Genomic DNA, 22,802 nt, shown 5'->3' on the forward strand with positions numbered 1-22,802 from the left:
CATTTGGAAAACGTGGATAATACATTTAGGTCCCTGGATAATGCGTTTATGCCATTTGGATAACGTGGATAATACATGTACGTCATTTAGACAACGCGGATAATCCATTTATATTATTATATTGGATAATATATTTATGCCATTTGGTTAACGTGGATATTCCATTTATATCATTAGATCGGATAATGCATTTATGTCATTTGGATAACGCGGTTAATACATTTATGTCCTATGTATAACAAGGATAACACATTTATGCCATTTGGATAATACATTTGTATTATTTGGATAAAGCGGATAATTCATTCAAAGCATTTGCATAAGGCGGACAATATATTTTTGTCATTCGGATAACTTGTATAAAACTATCCTATGGATGAAACATCTAAAGAGAGCTTTTGAGTATAAGTCCTGTGGAACGTCTTCTATTGCTAGAACTCTTCTGGGAATTATATTAATTCAATAGATAGAAGATCTGTAAAGGGCTTTCTATGAATAGAATTCACATCATTTCCATAAGGCGCACAATACATTTGTATCATTTGGATAAAGCGGATAATTCATTCAAAGCATTTGCATAAGGCGGCCAATACATTTTTATCATTCGGATAACTTGTATAAAACTATCCTATGGATGAAACATCTAAAGAGAGCCTTTTGAGTATAAGTCCTGTGGAACGTCTTCTATGGCTAGAACACTTCTGGGGATAAAATTAATTCAATAGATGGAAGATCTGTGTAGGGCTTTCATCGAATAGAGCTGTCACCATCGAAGAACCCTACAAGGTCTAAGTTAAATATAAGACTAAAAGGATATGACACCGGTTCATTAGGTCATTAAAAAAAAATTCGTCTATGTATAGAAGACAGTATGATAAAAGACAGACATAAAAATAGATGGAAGGAGTCCTGCCTGCAAATTGCACTTACTTCTCTTTTAAATATTCTCTCAGAGAATTATCAAAATTCTCTTTGCCCATTAAATTGCAGAACATACGAACAATTGCCGCACCCTTGGCATAGGTGATGCCACTGAATTTATATGCCACCTGTGATGGACTGTTGATGCTCTCTTCGGGACTTGTCAGCGGTTGGGTGCTCTGGGTGGCATCGGTGCCGAATATCAAATGTATTTGATTCACCACAAATTGTTTGTCCAGTTCAAATTCAGGATAGATCTAGAATATAATTTTGAAAAATAAAAAATTATAGAAAAATTAAAAGTATTTTCTGGGGGGCGTGGGCGCTGGACTTACCTCATGTGCCAAATAGTATTGATAGTAACGAGCAAAGGCCTCATTTAGCCAAAAGTAACTCCACCATTTGAATGTGACACTGTTGCCAAACCACATGTGAGCCGTTTCATGGACCAGAATTGTGACCGTATATTCCTTGTCCGCCCAACCATCGGTGTAATTGGTTTGATGAGATAAAACTGAGTCACTGGAAAAATATAAAAAAATAATAATAATAAAACTTAAAAAAATTCGGTAAAAAATGTAGCTAAAATCATCAAAATACCGAATTTAGGGAGGTACCGTTCTATCGGGGATATACGAAAACCTGGACCTGCATAGACAATTTTCTGTCACAGAGGAACTTCCAATACGAAATTTCAAAAAACAAAAAAAAAAAAAAAAAAAAAAAAATCGTTGAATATTGGACCTGCATAGACAATTTTCTGTCTGTAGTACCTATGAGGAACTTCCAATACGAAATTTCAAAAAAAAAAAAAAAAAAATCGGTGAATATTGTACCTAAAATCGTCAAAAGACAGAATATAGGGAGGTACTGATATACAGGGTGAGATGAAAAAACTGCAATCAACTTCAGACTGCGTGATAGTGTAATTTCTTTATATTTGGCTGAAAACCACAAGTGACTATCGTTAGAGCACTCCAGAATTTAAATGTCTCGTACCAACGTTCGTTACCGTGATACTGGTAGTGTGGCTCGACGTCAAGGAAGTTGACGGAAGAAAACAGCAACATCAGCAGAAATGGTTCGAAAAGTAAAAAATTCGTACCCGCGTCGAAGCGGCCGAAAAATGGCTCGGGAGCTAAACATATCGCAATATTCTATTCGGTAAATATTAATAAATGAGCTCGGAGTAAAATCATTGAAATTCCAAAAAGTACAACATCTTACGCCGCAACAGAAAGAAAATGGACCAAAAGAGCTAAAGAGTTGCTTCGCTTGACCGAACGTGGTGAACTGCCGAATTTGGTTTTCTCCGATGAGAAAACATTCGCTTGGCCACCAGAACTCAAGCGCCGGTCATGCTGGTGGTGCGGGCCGCCATAGCAGCCTATGGACGCTCACCGCTCGTATCAATCGACCGTGGCATCATAATAAATGCCGTATATTATCGCGACAATATTCTGGAAGGTGTATTAAAGCCGTGTATTAAAGCCATTCCCGCGCTTCGCCGGGAATGGGCCAAAATACCGCAGAGCAACATTCGGGCAGCGTGTGACGGTTTCACTGGCCGTTTGAAGTCCATAATTCGTGCCAGAGGTGACCAATTCGAACAAATCTAAACTTATTCAAAAATTTGATTCTTTTTCCGACATTTTTTGCTTTTATTCAAAAAATTAAAAAAAAAATGTAAAAATTATGACGTTTGACTTTGTTGCAGTTTTTTTTTTATCTCACCATTTATATAGAACGACTCAGCTTGGCGAGATAGCAAGATACATATATAGTTTCTTGGTCCAATCAAACTTATAATACTTCCAACACATACTGTTGTGGGGCATAAATAGCAGCAATTTTGGTTCATTAACAAATAAAAAGCTGTATGCTTGGCCCGGCCGAGCTTTTAGTACCCTCCACCATTTAGAACGAATTTGGAAAATTTCAATAAAACAAAATCCGTTAAAAATTCTGTTAAAACCTTAAAAATACCGAATATAGCCGTTATATTGGGGTATTCAAATATAAAACTTGAAAAAAATCCCTTGAATAGGGAGGTACTGTTCTATCGGGGCTTTACGAAGACCTACATAGACAATTTCACAGTCTGCGGTTCCTATTAGGAACTTCCAATACGAAATTTCGTTGAATATTCTATCTAAAATCATCAAAATACCGAATATAGGGAGTCGCTGATGTATGGGGCTATACGAAGACCTTAACCTGCATACACAGCTTTCTGGCATAGACTATAGTTCCTACGAACTCTAAAATATAAAAAAATATAACTCCGGTGAGTTATGTCCCTAAAATCGTCAAAATATCGAATAGCGGAGGTCACAGTTGTATGGGGGCTATACGATATCGTATCGTAGAACTTTTGACAGAGATGTCACATTGCTTAATGACATGCCGCGTTTGAAGCGTCAGTCCAAGCAGATATTTACCATGAACCAATACACGCCACGCGAGCGCGCTGAAATAGTCATTTGTGTCAATTGAAGTCAATTGAGAAAACTCAACGTGCTTTTAAAGCAATAAAAAATGTGAGAAGTTCGCCTTCTAAGAACACCGTTAAGCGTTTATACGAAAAATTTTCGAGTGGTAAGGCTCTTTCTAATCCGCAGAGGCCATATAAAAGTCGACCAAGGCGATCGGCCGAGAATATCGCTGCCGTACGAGCCAGTGTTGAGAGGTCCTCAAGAACATCCCAAAAACGCCGTTCTCAGCAGTTGGGCATGGCTTGGTCCACTTTACAACGGATTATTCGCATTGATTTGCATTTGTTCCCGTACAAAATTCAATTGACGCAAAGAATTTTGCCTGCGGACAAGCCTCGTTGATTGGAATGGACCCAAAGGTCCGTCGAATATGGGCAACCCTGTATTGTGGAGGTTATAAAACCCTGTTTTATTTCATTTTTTATGGGCCACATCTGTCTACTTTTCCACATATGTCGAATATGGGCAACCCTGTATGGTGGAGGGCATAAAACCCTGTTTTAAGTTATTTTTTATGAGCCACATCTGTCTACTTTTGCACATATGTGTACAAATTTTTTTGGTTCGGAGACTAACATTGAATTCTAACACCCCGCAAAGCGGCAATTACTTTCAAACTTGTTTTTTTTTACTTACTGATATATAACCAATCCCCAATTTTCCATACCATTGTGGGGGAAACGTCTTGAGCCAGCCTTTTGCATTAACGCATTACCCAATGTCTTATAGGGCAATTGGGTGTATTTGTCATAGGCTGCTATTGTTTTCAGGGCAACTTCTCGCGTATAGGCCGTGTTGTTCATTAGCGATCGATGAATAATCAATTTGAAGTCATCATCACCCTGGACTTCGAAAGGTCCGACCATAAAGGCAACCAAATACGTGGACATGGGTGGAGTGGTATCGAAATAATCCGTGTAACGGTTATTGCTAAAATTCAAATTCCAAAATTAAAATTTAAAAATTATGTTGGTATTCACTTTCTTACCTCTCTGCCTGGGAGTTTAAAATTCTGGTATTGAAAAATGACAAATAGTGGTTGGGTCGGGTAATGCGCATCCGGAATGTGGCCTTCAATTGGGGTTCATCGAAACATGGAAAAGCAGTGCGGGCATCAATCCGTTGCAGTTGGGTAATGGCATACCAATCGGATATATAGATCGCACTACAAATAAATTACATACATAAATGTTTTAATTAAATGATTTAAAACCACACCCATTCACCTTACCTCTCATCGTCATACGTGCCGCGGAAAACACCCGCCAAACCACTTCGAATTTGTCCAGTGTAATTAAAATACAAACTATAATTTCTATCGCGCACCAATGCCGTTTGTAAGGGCACGGTCAGTTTATCCGTTAATGTTTCGTATAACAGTTTTTCACTGGCAACGCGCTCCACAATTCGTCCCTCGCCATCATACAGAATCGTATCCAAAATCTCAATATAATCCTTGTGCAGAGTGATATTTTTGACATTTTCTTCAACGGCATGCAGTGTTATGTTGACCTCACCGTCAAAGGTAAATTTTTTGGCTCCATCGCGAGTCTCCAGATAAGGTTTTATGGCTATGTCATAACCAGTGGGTATAACATTTTTTGGCAGGCGATAATTTTGGGCCAGAGTACCGCGACTTGCCCCCAGCACAAACAGGCACAAACAAATGATAAACAATTTCATTTCAATGCCGTAAATTAACTGTTGGAACACATCAATTGCCACCAGTCCGAGCCGATCCGATCCGCGTTGTATTGTTGTTTGCTGTCAGCGAAATGTTGATTAAGACTGGTATGGTGGTCTACAGCGAAATCGCAAACAAGAAATCGAAAGTATTGAAGTACTATGAAATTTGAACGCCACGCGATTAGATCTGTGGAGAGAATTTTATTTCATTCAATAAGTGTTGAAAATAATTGAAGATAACTTTTTTTTTCTGCTTTTGCAAAAACATCACCACATCGGGGATGTCCCCTTGGCAATAGGGGTAGTGTGATAATTTGGGTATCACAAACTTTTAAATTGCGCTTTCTGATTAACACGATAATTTGAATGAAAGTAAGTATTACCGAAGGTCTTCTAAAAAATAAATCCCAGGTCTTCTCATAGAAAAGCCAAAGGAATTCTAAAGGAAGTGCCGCCTTCTTCGAAGTCTTCTCATAGATGAGCAGAAGGCCTTCTCATACATGAGCTGAAGGTCTTTTCATTGATAAGCTGAAGGTCTTATCACTGAAGAGCAGAAGGTCTTCTCATTGAAAACGGAAGATCTTCTCGTAGAAGTCTCGAAGGTCTCTTCTCACAGAACATAAAAAGATCTCTTCTCACATTCTCGGAGGTTGGAGGTTTCTTCTTCTCATGAAAGAGCCGAAGGTCTCTTCTTCTCACCGAAGAGTCAAAGGTCTCTTCTTCTAACCGAAAAATCAAGGGTCTCTTCTTCTCACTGGAGAGTCAAAGGGATCTTCTTCTCACCGACGAGTTAACGGTCTCTTCTTCTAACCGAAGAATCAAGGGTCTCTTCTTCTCATAAAGGACCGAAGGTCTCCTCTTCTCACGGAAGAGCCGAAGGTTCATTCTTCTCATCGAAGAGTCAAAGGTCTCTTCTTCTCACGAAAGAGCCGAAGGTTTCTTCTTCTCGAAGGCTCTTCTCACGGAAGAGCCGAAGGTTTCTTCTTCTCATAGAAGAGCCGAAGTTTTCTTCTTCTCATAGAAGAGCCGAAGGTTCATTCTTATCATCGAAGAGTCAAAGGTCTCTTCTTCTCATAAAAGGACCGAAGGCTCTTCTCACGGAACAGCCGAAGGTTTCTTCTTCTCATAGAAGAGCCGAAGGTGTCTTCTTCTCATAGAAGAGCCGAAGGTGTCTTCTTCTCATAGAAGAGCCGAAGGTGTCTTCTTCTCATAGAAGAGCCGAAGGTCTCTTCTTCTCATAGAAGAGACGAAGGTTTATTCTTGCCATAGAAGAGACGAAGGTTCATTCTTGCTATAGAAGAGCAGAGGGTCCCTTCTTCTCATAGGCCATAAAAGGCAACGAAAGTAGTAAAAATTATCAGAGGAAAAGGGAATGTCCTTTTAGAGCAGGGCCGTGAAAGAGCACATTAGGGTTTCCACAATTTTTGTAACCTATACCACACTGTGATAAGGTATTATGCCTATGTGCATTTGTTTGTAACAAAGAGAAGGATAGTACCTTTTGATGATCTGCACAGAATTACATTCATTACATTCGATTTATGCATGTCCGTCCGTCTGTCCATTTATTATTGTAAACAAAGTACTGGTGGCATTTATTGCCCGATCTAAATAAAATGTTGCACAAAACATTTGTTTGGTCCAAAGACGATCCCTACTGAAATTGGAGGATTGGATTGGAAAATTTAGATATAGCTCCCATATATATCTTCAACCGATTTACTTTTATTGCGCATCAAATGTGAACTATTAGTCAAAATAGGATGGAATTTGGCACATATAACCAAATTGAGCCTAGAAACTAGTGTGCCAAATTTGGTGGAAATCGCCTGAGATATAACTTAAATATATATTGTTCATCCGAATTGTTATTTTTGTCTTCCACAGCTGTAGTATGCACCCCGTTTGCAACAACGATATTGGAGAAAATATATCAAATATAGCTTAGAAATAAATTCGCCAAATTTTATCGAGATCGGTTCAGATTTGGATATAGGTCCCCATAAAATTCAAATTGGTCTAGGACATCATAAAGTCGGTCCCGCCGACTTTGAGCCTTTCTTTACTGGTTTTACTAAGTGTGGTGCGAATGATGTTCATCCAGAAAATTTTATTCATCACCAAAGTCAATTTCCATAATGTCAGATCTTGAGAACAGTCATCCAATTTTTGCACACACATTCATGTTTGTCCCTCGGGCCCTTTACTTAAAATAAACGTGGTAGGCCCCGCCCAAATGTAATCTTTCTCCTCCTGGCTTATTATCGAAAAGTATTTCTATTATTCGAATGAGATAATCGATTTGCAAAGATAGCAGAGCGAAAGTAAAACAACTACCACTATATTCGATTTATAAGAACTCATGCACCCAACAGCACCTGATTGTTACCTATAACTGCAATTAACTAATTTTATGATCAGATAATACCGCTATCAGTTATGATGTTATTCGATAAGGATTTTGGTAATAATACATATAAATATATTGGTTTATTTTTAATGGATTAAAAACTAGGCAACGACTTTTACAAACAACAAATTGATAACTAAAATGGGACTGCAGGACCCCTTAGCACAAGAAACGTGCCAAAACGGCAAACAGTACCATGGAGAGGGCGGTGAAACCGCTCAAACTGGCACTACCACCAGTAGTGTACTTCTCCAAATGTGACTTGAAAACACCCAATTTGTTGGTGGCCCACAACAAATTCTCAGCCACTGTATTTTCGGCAGCATCCAAGGTACGGGCAGAGTTTCCGAATTTCGATCGGTTTTGGATATTGAAATTCTTTAGCTTAGTCTGTTGCTGGGTAGTTGTGAAACGGGCAGCAATACCAGAGATGGCCGATGCAACCGAGGAATAATCACCCAAACTGAAAGTGCAAAATATAAAAATTAGTGCATTGAAACTGCAAACAATACGTGATTTACTTACGCTTCAGCCAATTTATCCACATTTTCAGTAACCAGATCGAAAACAGGTTCAACATTCTCATTGTTTTCACTGTACAAACTGCTGAGGGCAGAAGATTTGTCCTGGCGACGAATCTTATCCGATAAAATGATGTTGAAGAATTTTTTCACAAGATCCGAGTCCTTGACACAACCCAGAGAGTTCATAATCAGAATGACTTCGGTGGCTACAGTTTCTTTCAGGTATTTGTTGTAGAGTCTATCGAAATCCTGTTGGGTTCCCTCACGCATGGCAGTACAATAGACGACGGAACGAATATTCACTGGCACCGGTTTGTTGTCCATATTCTTGAAATATTCCTGGGTCTTGGTGATGCATTCCTTTTTGCCGAATTTACAAGCCCATGACAAGATCTTGGCACGATTGTAAATATCCAAGGTGGTATCAGTTGGTTTATCTTCGAAGCCCAAGAAATCGTAAGCCTTGGAGGTCATATCACGAATGTAGACGGCAAAGTTTTTGGTCTCAACACCCAAACGAATAACCAAATAATTGTAGCCATTGAAGGCAGCAGTCCAGGGCAGGTAATTTGTTTCGGTCTTCAAATAGGCCAAGATATCGAGAGCCAACTCATAGTCAATGACACTGGCGCGGGCCAAGTTGAAGAGATCGTCCACAACCTGGGCACGATTCAGCTCATGGATGCCACCCCAGTTGTTGGTGAGCAAAGCATGATGGATACCATGCCAGGATTTAACATCATAGTTGACACGATAATAACCGGTTTCCTGGATATTACCAATAACCCAGGAGACAGCTTGAGGCAAGGTTTGTTCGACACTGGTAGCGGTCGTAACAAACAATTTGGGTTCGGTCGAATTGAAATTGTTCTCAACATTGGTGGTATAGGTAATGGGTACAGTGTACAATAGGCTGCCGTCGGCACCATCACCTTCCTTCAACAGGAAACGTTTTTGGCTAATAACCAAAGTGGTGGGTGTGGTCAAATTGAAGGTTATCACTGGATAACCGACTTGTTCGGTAAAGCTCTTGAACAGACCATCGGCATAGTTTTGGAATTTGGCGGGAGTGTGTTTCTTCCACATGGCGAACAAATCTGAGGGAACGGTATTGGTGTATTCGCTGGCGGAGAGTAAAGAAAAGAAAAATAATTTTGGTAATAAATGCATAATTTTTAAGTTATTCTAAAGGGAGTTGAAGGTACCTATGAGGCCTGTTTTTTTGTTTTCCTAATTTATATTAAAATAATGACCTGTAAATTATAGCCTAAAAGTATGCATGACACAATTAAAAAATTACATTATAAACCTGTAGGGAAAGGTCAAAAGTTGGGCGCGACCGACTATATGATACCCTACACCCCTATGCGTATTTTATATTGGGAATTTTTGTGAAGTAAATTATACCACCTAAGAACCCAATAACATTGCTGCATAGTGCATGATATGAGTTCGATAAGGATTACATTAAAAAATAGTTATTGGAGCAATAGTTATACCGGACGGGATTTCACCAAACGTTAAAATTCGGTTAAATATGAACAAATCTATTGAATTTGAGCTGATATATGACATATACAGGGGGAGATGAAAAAACTGCAACTAACTTCAGACTGCTGTCATTTCTAAGCCACTCGTCCGACAGCTGTTAAAATTATTCCAGTGGCAGCTCATTATATTGTTTACGAGCGTACAAAAGCATTTTGGTGAGAATTTTCCAGAAAAAAAATTATTCGTGATGGAAATCAAGCGTGATAGTTTGATTACTTTATATTTGGCTTAAAACCACAAGTGGCTATCGTTAGAGCACTCCAGCATTTAAATGTGTTTTGTGTCTCGTACCATCGCTCTATAACATGATACTAGTAGCGTAGCCCGACATCAAGGAAAGTGGATGGAAGAAAACAGCAACGTCAGCAGAAATGGTTCGAAAAGTAAAGAAGCGACTTGATCGAAACCCGCGTCACAGTGGCCGAAAAATGGCTCGTGAGCTGAACATATTGCATTATTTCAATCGACAAATATTGAAAAATGAGCTGGGGGTAAAGCCATTGAAGTTCCAAAAAGTGCAAGAACTTACATCGCAACAGAATGAAAATAGACTCAAAAGAGCTAAAGAGTTGCTTCGCTTGGCCGAAAGTGGTGAACTGCCGAATTTGGACTTCTCCGATGAGAAAACATTCGTTGTCCAGCAGTTTGTAAACAAACAAAATTATTGTGTTTACTTGCCAAAGAGGTCAGCTGAAAATGTACACCTTCGGTTGGCCTCCAGAACTCAAGCGCCGGTCATGGTGATGGTGTGGGCCCCCATAACAGCCGATGGTCGCTCTCCGCTCGTATTAATCGACCGTGGCATCAGAATAAATTTCTGGAGGGTGTATTAAAGCCTTGGGCATGCAAACATTTTGGCCTCAGACCTTGGACATTCCAACAGGACTCAGCACCATCGAACTGAGCACGCGCCACCAAAGAATGGTTACAAAATGAGATTTCTCGCTTCATGTCCAGCTCACAGTGACTATTGTGTCTGCAGTATTTTGGAAAGCAAGGTTGGCACTAAAAAAATCCAAAATGTCGATCACCTCAAGCAAGCGCCTCGCCGGGAGTGGGCCAAAATACCGCAGAGCAATATTCGGGCAGCGTGTGACGGTTTCATTGGCCGTTTGAAGGCCATAATTCGTGCCAAAGGTGACCAATTCTTACCCTGTATTTATTTGATATATAATGGAAATATGGACTTTTTTCATTGGTGACTTATATTGGAATTTGATTAGGAATACTTCTGTCTTTCACGTTATCCTTCTAAAAGCGATAATTTGCAGGAGTATTTTGCATAAATGCGCATGAAACACTGATACACCTTTATATAATTTAGAGTTTTTTGTCTTCTAGTACCAATAGCAGAATTTGTTGGCAAAGAATTTTGTAGAATATCAAAAATGCCCCTTTTGAACCTCGCTTTTGGGTTAATATTTGCAACCGAAATAATCCTCTAATCTTTAACCGAAAGTTTCAAAAAATGTTGAAGAGGGGGAAAAATCTTAATTTGACCCTAAATGCCATGAAGCATACTTCGTCCAGAGGGTCTTGTGATCTGTTATTTCCATGACAATTTGGCGTATAAAGTAAGGCTGAGGATATAATATCAAAGACAAATTACCCCCAATACGACAATTGCAGCCTAAAAGTATGCATCATACATTGCCACACTATTTCAATACTTACTGTTTCTTTAGATATTCGCGCAGGGAATTCTTAAAGTTTTCTTCACCCATAAAATGCTTGACCATGCGAATGACGGTACCACCCTTGTTGTAGGAAATGCTGTTGAACATGCGGGCCAGATCTTCTTCGGTGTTGGTGTTTTCATCACTCATGGGATTTGTGCTGTTGGTCGAGTCCATGTTCATGACACTGTGGATTTGATCGACCACGAATTGTACATCCATTTGATAGTGGGGCTCGACCTAAAATTAAATTAAATAAAAAATTAATTCAAAATAATACCATTTTTTTTTTCTTTTTTTGCATTCTCACATTATGAATTGTAAAATATTGGAAATAGGTGGCAAATCCTTCATTCAACCACGTGTAACTCCACCATTCGCATGTAACCAAATCACCGAACCACATGTGAGCCTGTTCATGGGCCACAATACGGGCAATATTTTGTTGAGCACTCAGCGTTGTGGATCCTTCCTCATAGAGCAACACACGTTCACGATAGGTCAATAGACCCCAATTTTCCATGGCACCGGCCGAGAAATCGGGTATAGCAGCCATGTGCATTTTATCATTGCCCATGGAGTAATAGGGAATGTTAAAGTAGTCACTCAAGTCATTTAAACTCAATTTACCAACATCGTAGGCATATTCGGTTTGTTGATAGAACTCGGGCCGGGCAATGACGCCAAATTCACCATCGTAACGCTCATTGAACTCCGAGACAATAAAGGCCAAAATATAGGTGGACATTTTGGGTGTTGTCATATAACGATCGGTAACATAATCACTGTGCAGGGAGGGGGAAATTTAGTAAAATTTATGAATTTTGTGTTTTTGTTTCTCTTTTCTCACCCATTGGTGGTGCTGTTGACAATGCGTGTGTTACTGTAAGTCTTCATGCTCTTATGGCGGGTAAGGGCAACATCGAAAGTAGCCTTGAAGCGAGGCTCATCATAGGAGGGGAAGGCACGGCGAGCATGGTTGCGTTGGAATTGAGTTGAACCAAGCCATCTGAGAGGAAAATGAAAATTTATTATTATTTTTTTGGCTCAGAGAGATTTCCATTTAAAGGATATCAAATGGTTTTCCTAAAAATTTCGAGGAAATTTTGTTTCTGAATTAGAAACAAAAGAAAAATCCCCATCCCTCCCCTTACTTACTTTGTAACATTCTTGGAATCCGTGTAAGAACTACGATAGAAACCGTGCATATCATCATCCATGGTGCCCGTGTAGACGAAATGCAAAACATATTCCTGATTTGCCACCAAATCAGTGGTCAAACTATAGGTTACAATGTGGGTTACGTTGTTGGGTTCAACATTGGCTAGAGTTGTCTTCAAAGTTGGTTGACTCTTGGCATAAAATTCACGCAGAGAATATTTCAAATTTCTGCTGTGCAAAACCAATGTTCTTGTGTTAACTTTGGGCTTGATCGTAATGTAAACTTCACCATCGAAGGTGAAACGTTTCTCACTGGGATCGCTGTCCAATAGGTAGGGTTTCAGGGTTACGTTATAGTTTATGGGTTCAATATCGGTTATAAGGCGATAATTTTCTTCGGCAGCCGGAGCAATATTTACATTTTCCTCCGTCAGCGGTGCTGCCCAACTCAAACACAGGCATACTGCCAAAGTGGCAGCCACAATCATCGACTTCATGCTGAAGAAAATGATCTGAAAAAAACAGGAAATAAGATAATTGATTTTTGCTAGAATTTAAAAAAAAAATATTTTTTTTATTTGGAATATCGAAACCCGCGTCGAAGCGGCCGAAAAATGTCTCGAGAGCTGAACATATCACAATATTCCATTAGGAAAATATTGGAAAATGAGTTCGGGGTAAAGCCATTGAAATTCCAAAATGTGCAAGAACTTACAGCGCAACAGAATGAAAATAGACTCAAAAGAGCTAAAGAGTTGCTTCGCTTGGCCGAAAGTGGTGAACTGCTGAATTTGATTTTCTCCGATAAGAAAACATTCGTTGTCCAAAAGTCCAAAATCATCGTGTTTACTTGCCAATGTTCACCTTCGGTTGGTCACGAGAACTCAAGCGCCGACCATGCTGATGCCGCCATAACAACGGATAGTCGCTCTCCGCTCGTATTAATCGACCGTGGCATCAGAATAAATGCCGAATATTATCGGGAAAATATTTTGGAGGGTGTATTAAAGCCTTGAGCACGCAAACGTTTTGGCCGCAGACCTTGGACATTCCAACAGGACTTAGCACCATCGCACTCAGCACGCGTCACTCAAGAATGGTTACAAAGTCAAGAATGGTTCCTCGCTTCATTCCAGCGCACAATGGCCACCAAAATCTCCGGATACCAATATGTTGGACTGTTGTATCTGGAGTATTTTGGAAAGCAAGGTTGACACTAAAAAATACCAAAGTGTCGATCACCTCAAGCAAGCGCTTCGCCGGGAATGGGCCAAAATACCGCAGAGCAACATTCGGATAGCGTGTGACGGTTTCATTCGCCGTTTGAATGAAATAATTCGTGCCAAAGGCAACCAATTTGAACAAATCTAAATTTATTCTAAAATTTGATGCTATTTCCGACATTTTTTGCTTTCATTCAATAAAATTTAAAAAAAAAACTAAATAAAGACTATTTTTCAGAGGCTTCCAGACCAATAATCGTGGATTTTTTAAAGATATTTTCAGTGGCTTCCAGACCATAAATCTTGGATTTTTTAAAAAATATTTTTCAGTGGTTTCCAGACCAATCATTGTGGATTTTTTAAAGAATATTTTCAGTGGCTTCCAGACTATAAATCGTGGATTTTTTAAATAATATTTTCAATGGCTTCCAGACCATAAATCGTGGATTTTTTAAAGAATATTTTTTTGAAGTGGCTTTCAGACCAATAATCGTGGATTTTTTAAAGAATATTTTTTTGAAGTGGCTTTCAGACCAATAATCGTGGATTTTTTAAAGAATATTTTTCAGTGGCTTCCAGACCAATAATCGTGGATTTTTTAAAGAATATGTTTTTGAAGTGGCTTCCAGACCAAAAATCGTGGACTTTTTAAAGAATATTTTTTTTGAAGTGGCTTCCAGACCAAAAATCGTGGACTTTTTAAATAATATTTCTTGAAGTGGCTTCCTGACCAATAATCGTGGACTTTTTAAAGAATATTTTTTTGATGTGGCTTCCAGACCAAAAATCGTGGACTTTTTAAAGAATATTTTTTTGAAGTGGCTTCCAGACCAAAAATCGTGGACTTTTTAAAGAATATTTTTTTTGAAGTGGCTTCCAGACCAAAAATCGTGGACTTTTTAAGGAATATTTTTTTTTGAAGTGGCTTCCAGACCAATAATCGTGGATTTTCTAAAGAATATTTTTCAGTGGCTTCCTGACCAATAATTGTGAAATTTTTAAAGAATATTTTACAGTGGCTTCCAGACCATAAATCGTGGATTTTTTAAAGAATATTTTACAGTGGCTTCCAGACCATAAATCGTGGATTTTTTAAAAAATATTTTTCAGTGGCTTCCAAGCCAATAATCGTGGATTTTTTAAAAAATATTTTTCAGTGGCTTCCAAGCCAATAATCGTGGATTTTTTAAAAAATATTTTTCAGTGGCTTCCAAGCCAATAATCGTGGATTTTTTAAAGAATATTTAAAGAATATTTTTTGAAGTGACTTTTAGACCCAATAATCGTGGATTTTTTAAAGAATATTTAAAGAATATTTTTTGAAGTGACTTTTAGACCCAATAATCGTGGATTTTTTAAAGAATATTTAAAGAATATTTTTTGAAGTGACTTTTAGACCCAATAATCGTGGACTTTTTAAAGAATATTTGTTTTGAAGTGACTTTTAGACCCAAAAATCGTGGACTTTTTAAAGAATATTTGTTTTGAAGTGACTTTTAGACCCAAAAATCGTGGATTTTTTAAATAATATTTTCAATGGCTTCCAGACCATAAATCGTGGATTTTTTAAAGAATATTTTTTTGAAGTGGCTTCCAGACCAATAATCGTGGATTTTTTAAAGAATATTTTTTTGAAGTGGCTTCCAGACCAATAATCGTGGACTTTTTAAAGAATATTTTTCAGTGGCTTCCAGACCAATAATCGTGGACTTTTTAAAGAATATTTTTCAGAGGCTTCCAGACCAATAATCGTGGATTTTTTAAAGAATATTTTTTCGAAGTGACTTTTAGACCAGTAATCGTGGATTTTTTAAAAAATATTTTTTCGAAGTGACTTTTAGACCAGTAATCGTGGATTTTTTAAAAAATATTTTTCAGTGGATTCCAGACCAAACATCGTGGATTTTTTAAAGAATATTTTTTGAAGTGACTTTTAGACCAGTAATCGTGGATTTTTTTAAAAAATATTTTTCAGTGGCTTCCAGAACAAAAATCGTGGACTTTTTAAAAAATATTTTTCAGTGGCTTCCAGAACAAAAATCGTGGACTTTTTAAAGAATATTTTTCAGTGGCTTCCAGAATATTCTCCAGAAATTTTCGGAGCACTAGTGGTGATTTTTTTATAAGAAATATTTGCGAGGAAGTTGTTTTCTTTCCATCCTCAAGGTACGAAGTTGAAAAACCTCAATTTGCTTGATTTTGTGTTATTGACTTTCATGTAATTATAATTTGTATAATTTTATATTTATGCCAGAAAGAATATTGAACCGGTGTTATCCAGACACTTTTTGACAAAATTTCATTTCATTTGTTCATATTTTTTTTTTTTTTGTGTATTTATTGATCGGAAACATTCGCTTGAAGGAAGTTAAAGATCAAATTTTAATAACAAACACCACTGGGAACAGGTATTTTAAAACGTTGCATTTCCACTGTCATTTTCATTTCCATAAAATGTACTTCATGTTATTATATAATTTTTCAAATAAGTTGTTGTCGTTTTTTTTTAATTTTGTAGTTCTTTCTCATTGATACACAACACATTAGCTTCCGAATCACTTCCACATTTTCGTTTTCGATTACCCACCTTTTTGGAGGATCCTTTAAGGACTGAGATTTTCGGGGATTTTTTTTTTAATTTTATTCGAAAGTATGGCCAATAACTTTCGACCGGCCAACTGAAAGCTGGCACCAAGAACCGATTGAATTTATAACAAATTTTTAATTCGATACGTTTGAAGTTATCATAAGAATAATTGTTTTTTATGGGTCATTTGATAAGATTCCAGTTGTGTAGTTGAATTAACACTCATATATGTAGTTAATCGTATTGCAATCCAATACAGGCAATTCAAAGTCAAATGTGTTGGTGGCATGAGGTATGTCTCTTCCAAGAAAAAAAGTCAATGATTACAGTTATTAAACATTATTGACTCCACTGTCGGTTGATTAATGGATTTGTTGTATTTTTTTTTGTTTTTTCTTATAATTATTATGATTTTCTATATGTCGTACAAGTGCGCCTAAGTGACGATAGAACCTTAATACTCACGCGCTATATTTTAAAAACGATTTTTATTTTCTTTAATAGCCTTATCGCTTATCTCTCTCACGGTATGTAGCTACAAAGGAAATTATCCAATCTATCGCACGAACATTGACCATAAAAAACAATTCCGCTGCCATTGCTTACTTCAAGTGGTTGTTGAAAAATGCAGATCATTGCGATTGGTATATTTTGTATTTCGCAGGCCTGTTCAAGAAAATAATAATAACACAAAATAATTTCACATTTTTTGAAATTTTCGGATTAAGATGTTTTGGAGTCAGTGGAATATTACCGATAACAATTGAAGATTATTCGGATTAAAAGTAGGAGTTTTTAAAATTTACATCACAAAGAAACCTAAATAGAGTAGACAAATTTTCCCTTCTTTCTTCTTCTAGAAATAGTGTCTTCGGAAATATTTTTGAAAACAAAAAGAGGACTATTTGAGTCGACAGTTTTAACCCTCAAGCGAGTCCATAAGATGTTCTTTTTAGCCCTTTTTATACCCTCCACCATTCTACAGAGGGTATATTAACTTTGTCATTCCGTTTGGAACTCCTCGAAATACTCATGTGCAAAGTATATCTATTCTGGACAGGGTAAAATTCGAAGTCCATCTGTCTGCCTTTTGAAATTGTTTTGAATTATATATTTGTTTTGACTTATATCTAAAAAATATATTTATATATTTAAAGTTCGTTATAAAATAATCCTATGACAAAAAAAAATGCGTATGCGGTTCCATGTTTTCTTATAGGCCACATTACAACGATTCCTCCCCATATTCGGTATTTTGAAGATTTTATCGACATTATTTACCGATATTGTTTTGAAGATCTTAACCTATGATAAAAAAATTTACCCACGTAGGCCCACGTTGTCGTATAGCCCCAATATAGCGATACCTCCCTATATTCGATGATGTTAGCGACATTATTAAGCGTAATTGTTTCAAATTTCGTATTTGAAGTTCGGAATTGGTAACACAACCTATAACAAAAAAAGTTCGGCGCGGCAAAAATTTAGCTGCTATTTACTTGTTTCTCTTTGAACGGAATGGTATCAATTCAAATTATTCAAAAATTCAAAATTTAAAATCATCGAAATGCTGAATATTGGGGGTACCGTTTTACTGTTGGGGGGGGGGGGGGTGATGTTTACGATATCGTGGACCTATATAGACAATTCTCTTCTAGGGAATAAATCCTCCCTGTGAGGATTTTCACACAATTCCGTTAAAAAATGAGGCTAAAATCATCAAAATACAGAATATCGGGAGGTGCCGTTATATGGGAGATTACGATATCGTGGACATATATGAACTATTTTTTCAGGGGGTAAAATACTCATAAAGAACTCCTTGTGTGGCATTTCAGACAATTTCATTGGAAAATGCGGCTAAAATCATCAAAATACCGAATATCATGGGGTACCGTTATTGACCTGCCTGCAGACAAAAGATAGATCTGTGCAAAATTTTAGCTTCCTATCTTAATTCGTTTTGACTATAGCGTGATTACAACAGACGAACAGAGCTAAATCGTCCTAGAATTTTACGCTGATCAAGAATACAGGGTGAGATGAAAAAACTGCAACCAACTTAAGACTGCTGTCATTTCTAAACCACTCGTCCAATAGCTGTTAAAATAATTTTTAGTGACAGCTCATTATATTGTTTACAAGCGTACAAAAACATTTTGATGAGAATTTTCCAGAAAAAAAAGTTATTCGTGATGGAGTTGAAGCGTGATAGTTTGATTTCCAAAAATGGCTTGTGAACTGAAACTGAAATTCCAAAAAGTGCAAGAAATTACACCGCAACAGAACGAAAATAGATACAAAAGAGCTAAAGAGTTGCTTCGTTTGGCCGAAAGTGGTGAACTGTCGATTTTGGTAAAGGGTACGAAACGTACTACAAAAAGGTACGAAAAGTACTACAATTTACTAAAAGTTGAATACTTTGTATTGTACAAATGAAATGACCTAGAATTCTGAAATTTGCAGTACAGCTGTACAACAGGGTTTCTGGAAATTCGAACTTTAAGGCTACTAAAAGGTCTAAAATTTTACTAAGCTTCTAAAATAGGGAGTGGATAATACGATATTTGTTATTGGCTGAAGGGATAGCGCTGAAATCCTGAAATGTATAGATGTGACTGCTGAAGTTTAGGGTTGAGATATGGAAATATACGTTACAAAATTTGGTATTTGTGTGAAGGGATAGAACTGAAATTTTGAAACTGTTGGAAGAAAAATTGATTGACCCACATCTACACATTGTTGCATGGTTTTACTAGCATCCTCATCGGTCAACTTCAAAATGATAGGTTCAACTTTAAAATTATAGACTTTGAAGACATCTTGATGCAAAAGAAAAAACATTTTCTTATTATTTTTTCCGAAAAACTTGAATAATACAGGTACATCTAGGCTTAAAATTTTCAAGAAAATTACATTCGATGTAAGTCCAGTAAGAGCAAAATTATTTGTTTACGTTTTTACCGCTATTGTAGGTGTGAATATCTTTTATACTTCATATTTTGGGGAGTGCCAAGAGAAGAAATATTTTAGACCAAAATTCATTGTGGGTTTCTGAACAAGAGAAAATTGTATAGATAATATCTAAATCAATATAAATTCATAAATTTTTGTTTTATAAATTTTTTTTATTTCCACAATTTTAGCCCGATTTCTGAATGCACTGCTTTTTTTAGTTTTTTACTTTATATTTCATATTTTCATATTTTTATCATATTTGATATTTTTACTTTATATTTTTTTATTTTTTTTTTATTTTTTTTATTTTATATATTTTTATTTATTGTTTACGGATTTTAAGGACAGACAATTTGTCCATAGTTTCAGACAATAGAGGCCTTGAAAAGTTATATCCATCCGAACCATGAACATTATCATCTGCAATTTTTTCCCAGTTCCAGTCTCTCAAATCATAGCCTAACTCTGTGTGGCATAAACAAACAACAAATTTGTCCAAGCGATTATTTCATAAATAAATTACCATTACTCTCAAAAATTTTTCCATCGCCATCATAAACGATGCCATCATAAATATGCCTGCAGTAATATACTCAACCGATGTTAAAACCGATACTGCATGGTAGATAAGTTTTGTTTTTTTATATGGTTATATTATAAAATCTTGAGACGATTGCTAATCTTTGCCCAGATTTCCCCAGACTTGTAGAGAGTTTGTATAGCAAAGACATACAAATAATTAACCAATCAGATGGCACAATTAAAGCGTCAACTAGTGGAATAAAACGAAAACTTTTAAGTGTTTTGGGAACACAAAATTGAACTTTAAATGTGGTGTGATTAGATTTGAGTGCATAAAACAGCAAGACAAACAAATCGGTTTATTTATACTTATAAAACTCCTTTTTCGCTCATATAAAAAAATATATATCGGTGCTAAATGGGTTAATCATTATTATTATTATGTGAACGGTATTATGTGAACGGATTCAGATAAAAACTATAAATATGGTAAGATAATCCAGTTTGGAAAGTAAGTTTGAAGGTGGTTTTGGATATGTGTTCTAGGTTTGCGAACTGTACTAAATGGGACTAAATTTGAAATTATTTGATTTAGGGTGATCGGATAAAGCTGGAATTTTGAAATTTTTCATTGGGGTCCCTGCTGGTGGAAGGTTTGTGTTATAGTGGTGGTTTTGAAAATGTGTACTTTAATTGCACGAAAAGTACCAAATAGTACTATATTTGGTATAGGATCAAGATAGTGCTTTAAATTTGAACTTTTGGTATTGGGGTCGCTATTAATGTTTTGCCTAGACATTTGGGGGTGGTTTCGTACTATAATTGTACGAAAAGTACTAAATTATTGTGCATTTCTTTGTAACATACCGAAGGAAACAAGATAGAACCACAGTTCCTTCTGATGTTCTTCGTAGAATCAAATTGTGAGTCGATTTATGCATTTCGGTCCGACCATGTATTTTTGTAAAAAAAAATACAGGTCGCATTTATAGAGATGAACATACCCACAAATCATTTGTTTGGTCCAAGCACACAAACCCTATTGAAATCGGTGATAATCTGAACAGATTTAGATATAACTCGCATATACAGGGTGGGATGAAAAAACTGCAACCAAATTAAGACTGCTGTCATTTCCAAGCCACTAGTCCGACAGCTGTTAAAATTATTCCAGTGACAGCTCATTATATTGTTTACAAGCATACAAAAGTATTTTGCCGGGAATTTTCTAGAAAAAAAGTTATTCGTGATGGAATTCAAGCGTGATAGTGTGAGTGATTTCTTTATATTAGGCTGGAAAACCACAAGTGGCTATCGTTAGAGCACACCAGCATCAAAATGATACTGGTAGCTTAGCCCGACGTCAAGGAAGTGGACGGAAGAAAATAGCAACATCAGCAGAAATGGTTCGAAAAGTAAAGAAACGACTTGATCGAAACCTCGCTTCGCAGTGGCCGAAAAATGGCTCATGAGCTGAACATATCGCAACATTCCATTCGGCAAATATTGAAAAATGAGTTCGGTGTAAAACCATAGAAATTTCAAAAAGTGCAAGAACTTACACCGCAACAGAAAGAAAATAGACTTAAAACAGCTAAAGTTGTGCTTCGCTTGGCCGAAAGTGATGAACTGCCGAATTTGGTTTTCTTCGATGAGAAAACATTCGTTGTCCAGCAGTTTATAAACAAACAAAATGATCGTATTTACTTGCCAAAGAGGTCAGCTGAAAATGTGCACTTTCAGTTGGCCACCAGAACTCAAGTGCCGGTCATGGTGATGGTGTGGGCCGCCATAACAGCCGATGGTCACTCTCCGCTCGTATTAATCGATCGTGGCATCAGAATAAATATCGAATATTATAGTGAAAATATTCTGGAGGGTGTATTAAAGCCAGACCTTTGACATTCGAAAAGGACTCAGCACCATAGCACTCAGCACGCGCCACCCAAGAATGGTTACACAACGAGGTTCCTCGCTTAATTTCCAGCGCACAATGGCCACCAAAATCTCCGGATACCAATCCGTTGGACTATTGTGTCTGGAATATTTTGGAAAGCAAGGTTGGCACTAAAAAATACCAAAGTGTCGATCACCTCAACCAAGCGCTTCGTCGGGTAAATACCAACATTCCATCATTTTTTGCTTTCATTCAAAAAAAAAAAAATAAATAAATAAATAAATAAGTAAATAAATAAATAAATAAATAAAATAAAAAACCAGTAAAGAATGTCTTAAAGTCGGGCGGGGACGACTTTAGCATACCCTACACCACTTTGCTAATTTAGTTGAGCTCCACTTAATAATTAAAAGTTTTTATGGGAGAATTCAATCATACACGCTATGATTATAATTATAATTTAAAATTCAAAGGACTAAATATGCCGAAGCATTTGTATCTTTTAAATTCGGACTTGTATTGCCCATTTCGTGCGAAATTAATTTGAAATCGGATAAAAATATATATGAGAACTATATCCAATTCTGAACCGATCTCGATAAAATTTGGCAAATATATTTCTGAGCTGTATTTGATATATTTCCCTGAATATCGTTGTTACGGAGTACATATTACGGCTGTGGGTAACAAATACAATAAATCGGACGAAGTTATATATGGGAGCTATATCCAAATCTGAACCGATCTCGATAAAATTTAGCAAATGTATTTCTGAGCTGTATTTGATATATTTCCCCAAATATTGTTATTACAGAGTGCATATTACGGCTGCGGAGGACAAAAATAACAAATCGGATGAACAATATATATGGGAGCTATAGCTATATCTGTACCGATTTCGATCAAATTTGGCATACTTATTTTCAGGTCCAATCTAATCATACGTGAAAAATTCCATACTATTCGGACGGATATTACAAGTTTGATGCACAATAAAAGGCAAATCGGACGAAGATATATATGGGAGCTATATCTAAATTTTGACCGATTATCTCCAATTTCAATAGAGTTCGTCCTTGGGCCAAACAAATGATTTGTGAAAAATTTCATCTGGATAGGGCAATAAATGCGAACTGTACTTTGTTTACAAAAATACATGGACAGACGGACGAACGGGCGGACAGACGGACA

General features: G+C 36.8%; 1 protein-coding gene across 1 annotated transcript in view; it reads right to left on the reverse strand.

The window, feature by feature from the left end:
* LOC101889721 (uncharacterized) overlaps positions 1–16,395 on the reverse strand; it is a 33,789-nt gene extending 17,394 nt beyond the window's left edge. Inside the window, exons 1-13 of the mRNA XM_059124313.1 lie at positions 16,235–16,395; positions 12,422–12,936; positions 12,114–12,272; positions 11,574–12,048; positions 11,262–11,503; positions 8,038–9,159; positions 7,677–7,975; positions 5,261–5,289; positions 4,648–5,180; positions 4,405–4,581; positions 4,053–4,346; positions 1,257–1,443; positions 931–1,178 (exon numbers count right to left, since the gene is read on the reverse strand). Of these exons, the coding sequence (XP_058980296.1) occupies positions 931–1,178; positions 1,257–1,443; positions 4,053–4,346; positions 4,405–4,581; positions 4,648–5,180; positions 5,261–5,289; positions 7,677–7,975; positions 8,038–9,159; positions 11,262–11,503; positions 11,574–12,048; positions 12,114–12,272; positions 12,422–12,921 (4,265 nt within the window). The 5' untranslated portion in view covers positions 12,922–12,936; positions 16,235–16,395. The remainder of the gene's footprint in view (positions 1–930; positions 1,179–1,256; positions 1,444–4,052; positions 4,347–4,404; positions 4,582–4,647; positions 5,181–5,260; positions 5,290–7,676; positions 7,976–8,037; positions 9,160–11,261; positions 11,504–11,573; positions 12,049–12,113; positions 12,273–12,421; positions 12,937–16,234) is intronic.
* Between the last annotated feature and the right edge of the window lie 6,407 nt (positions 16,396–22,802).

Source organism: Musca domestica, unplaced genomic scaffold (assembly GCF_030504385.1).
Source record: "Musca domestica strain aabys unplaced genomic scaffold, Musca_domestica.polishedcontigs.V.1.1 1, whole genome shotgun sequence".
Classification (NCBI taxonomy): domain Eukaryota; kingdom Metazoa; phylum Arthropoda; class Insecta; order Diptera; family Muscidae; genus Musca; species Musca domestica.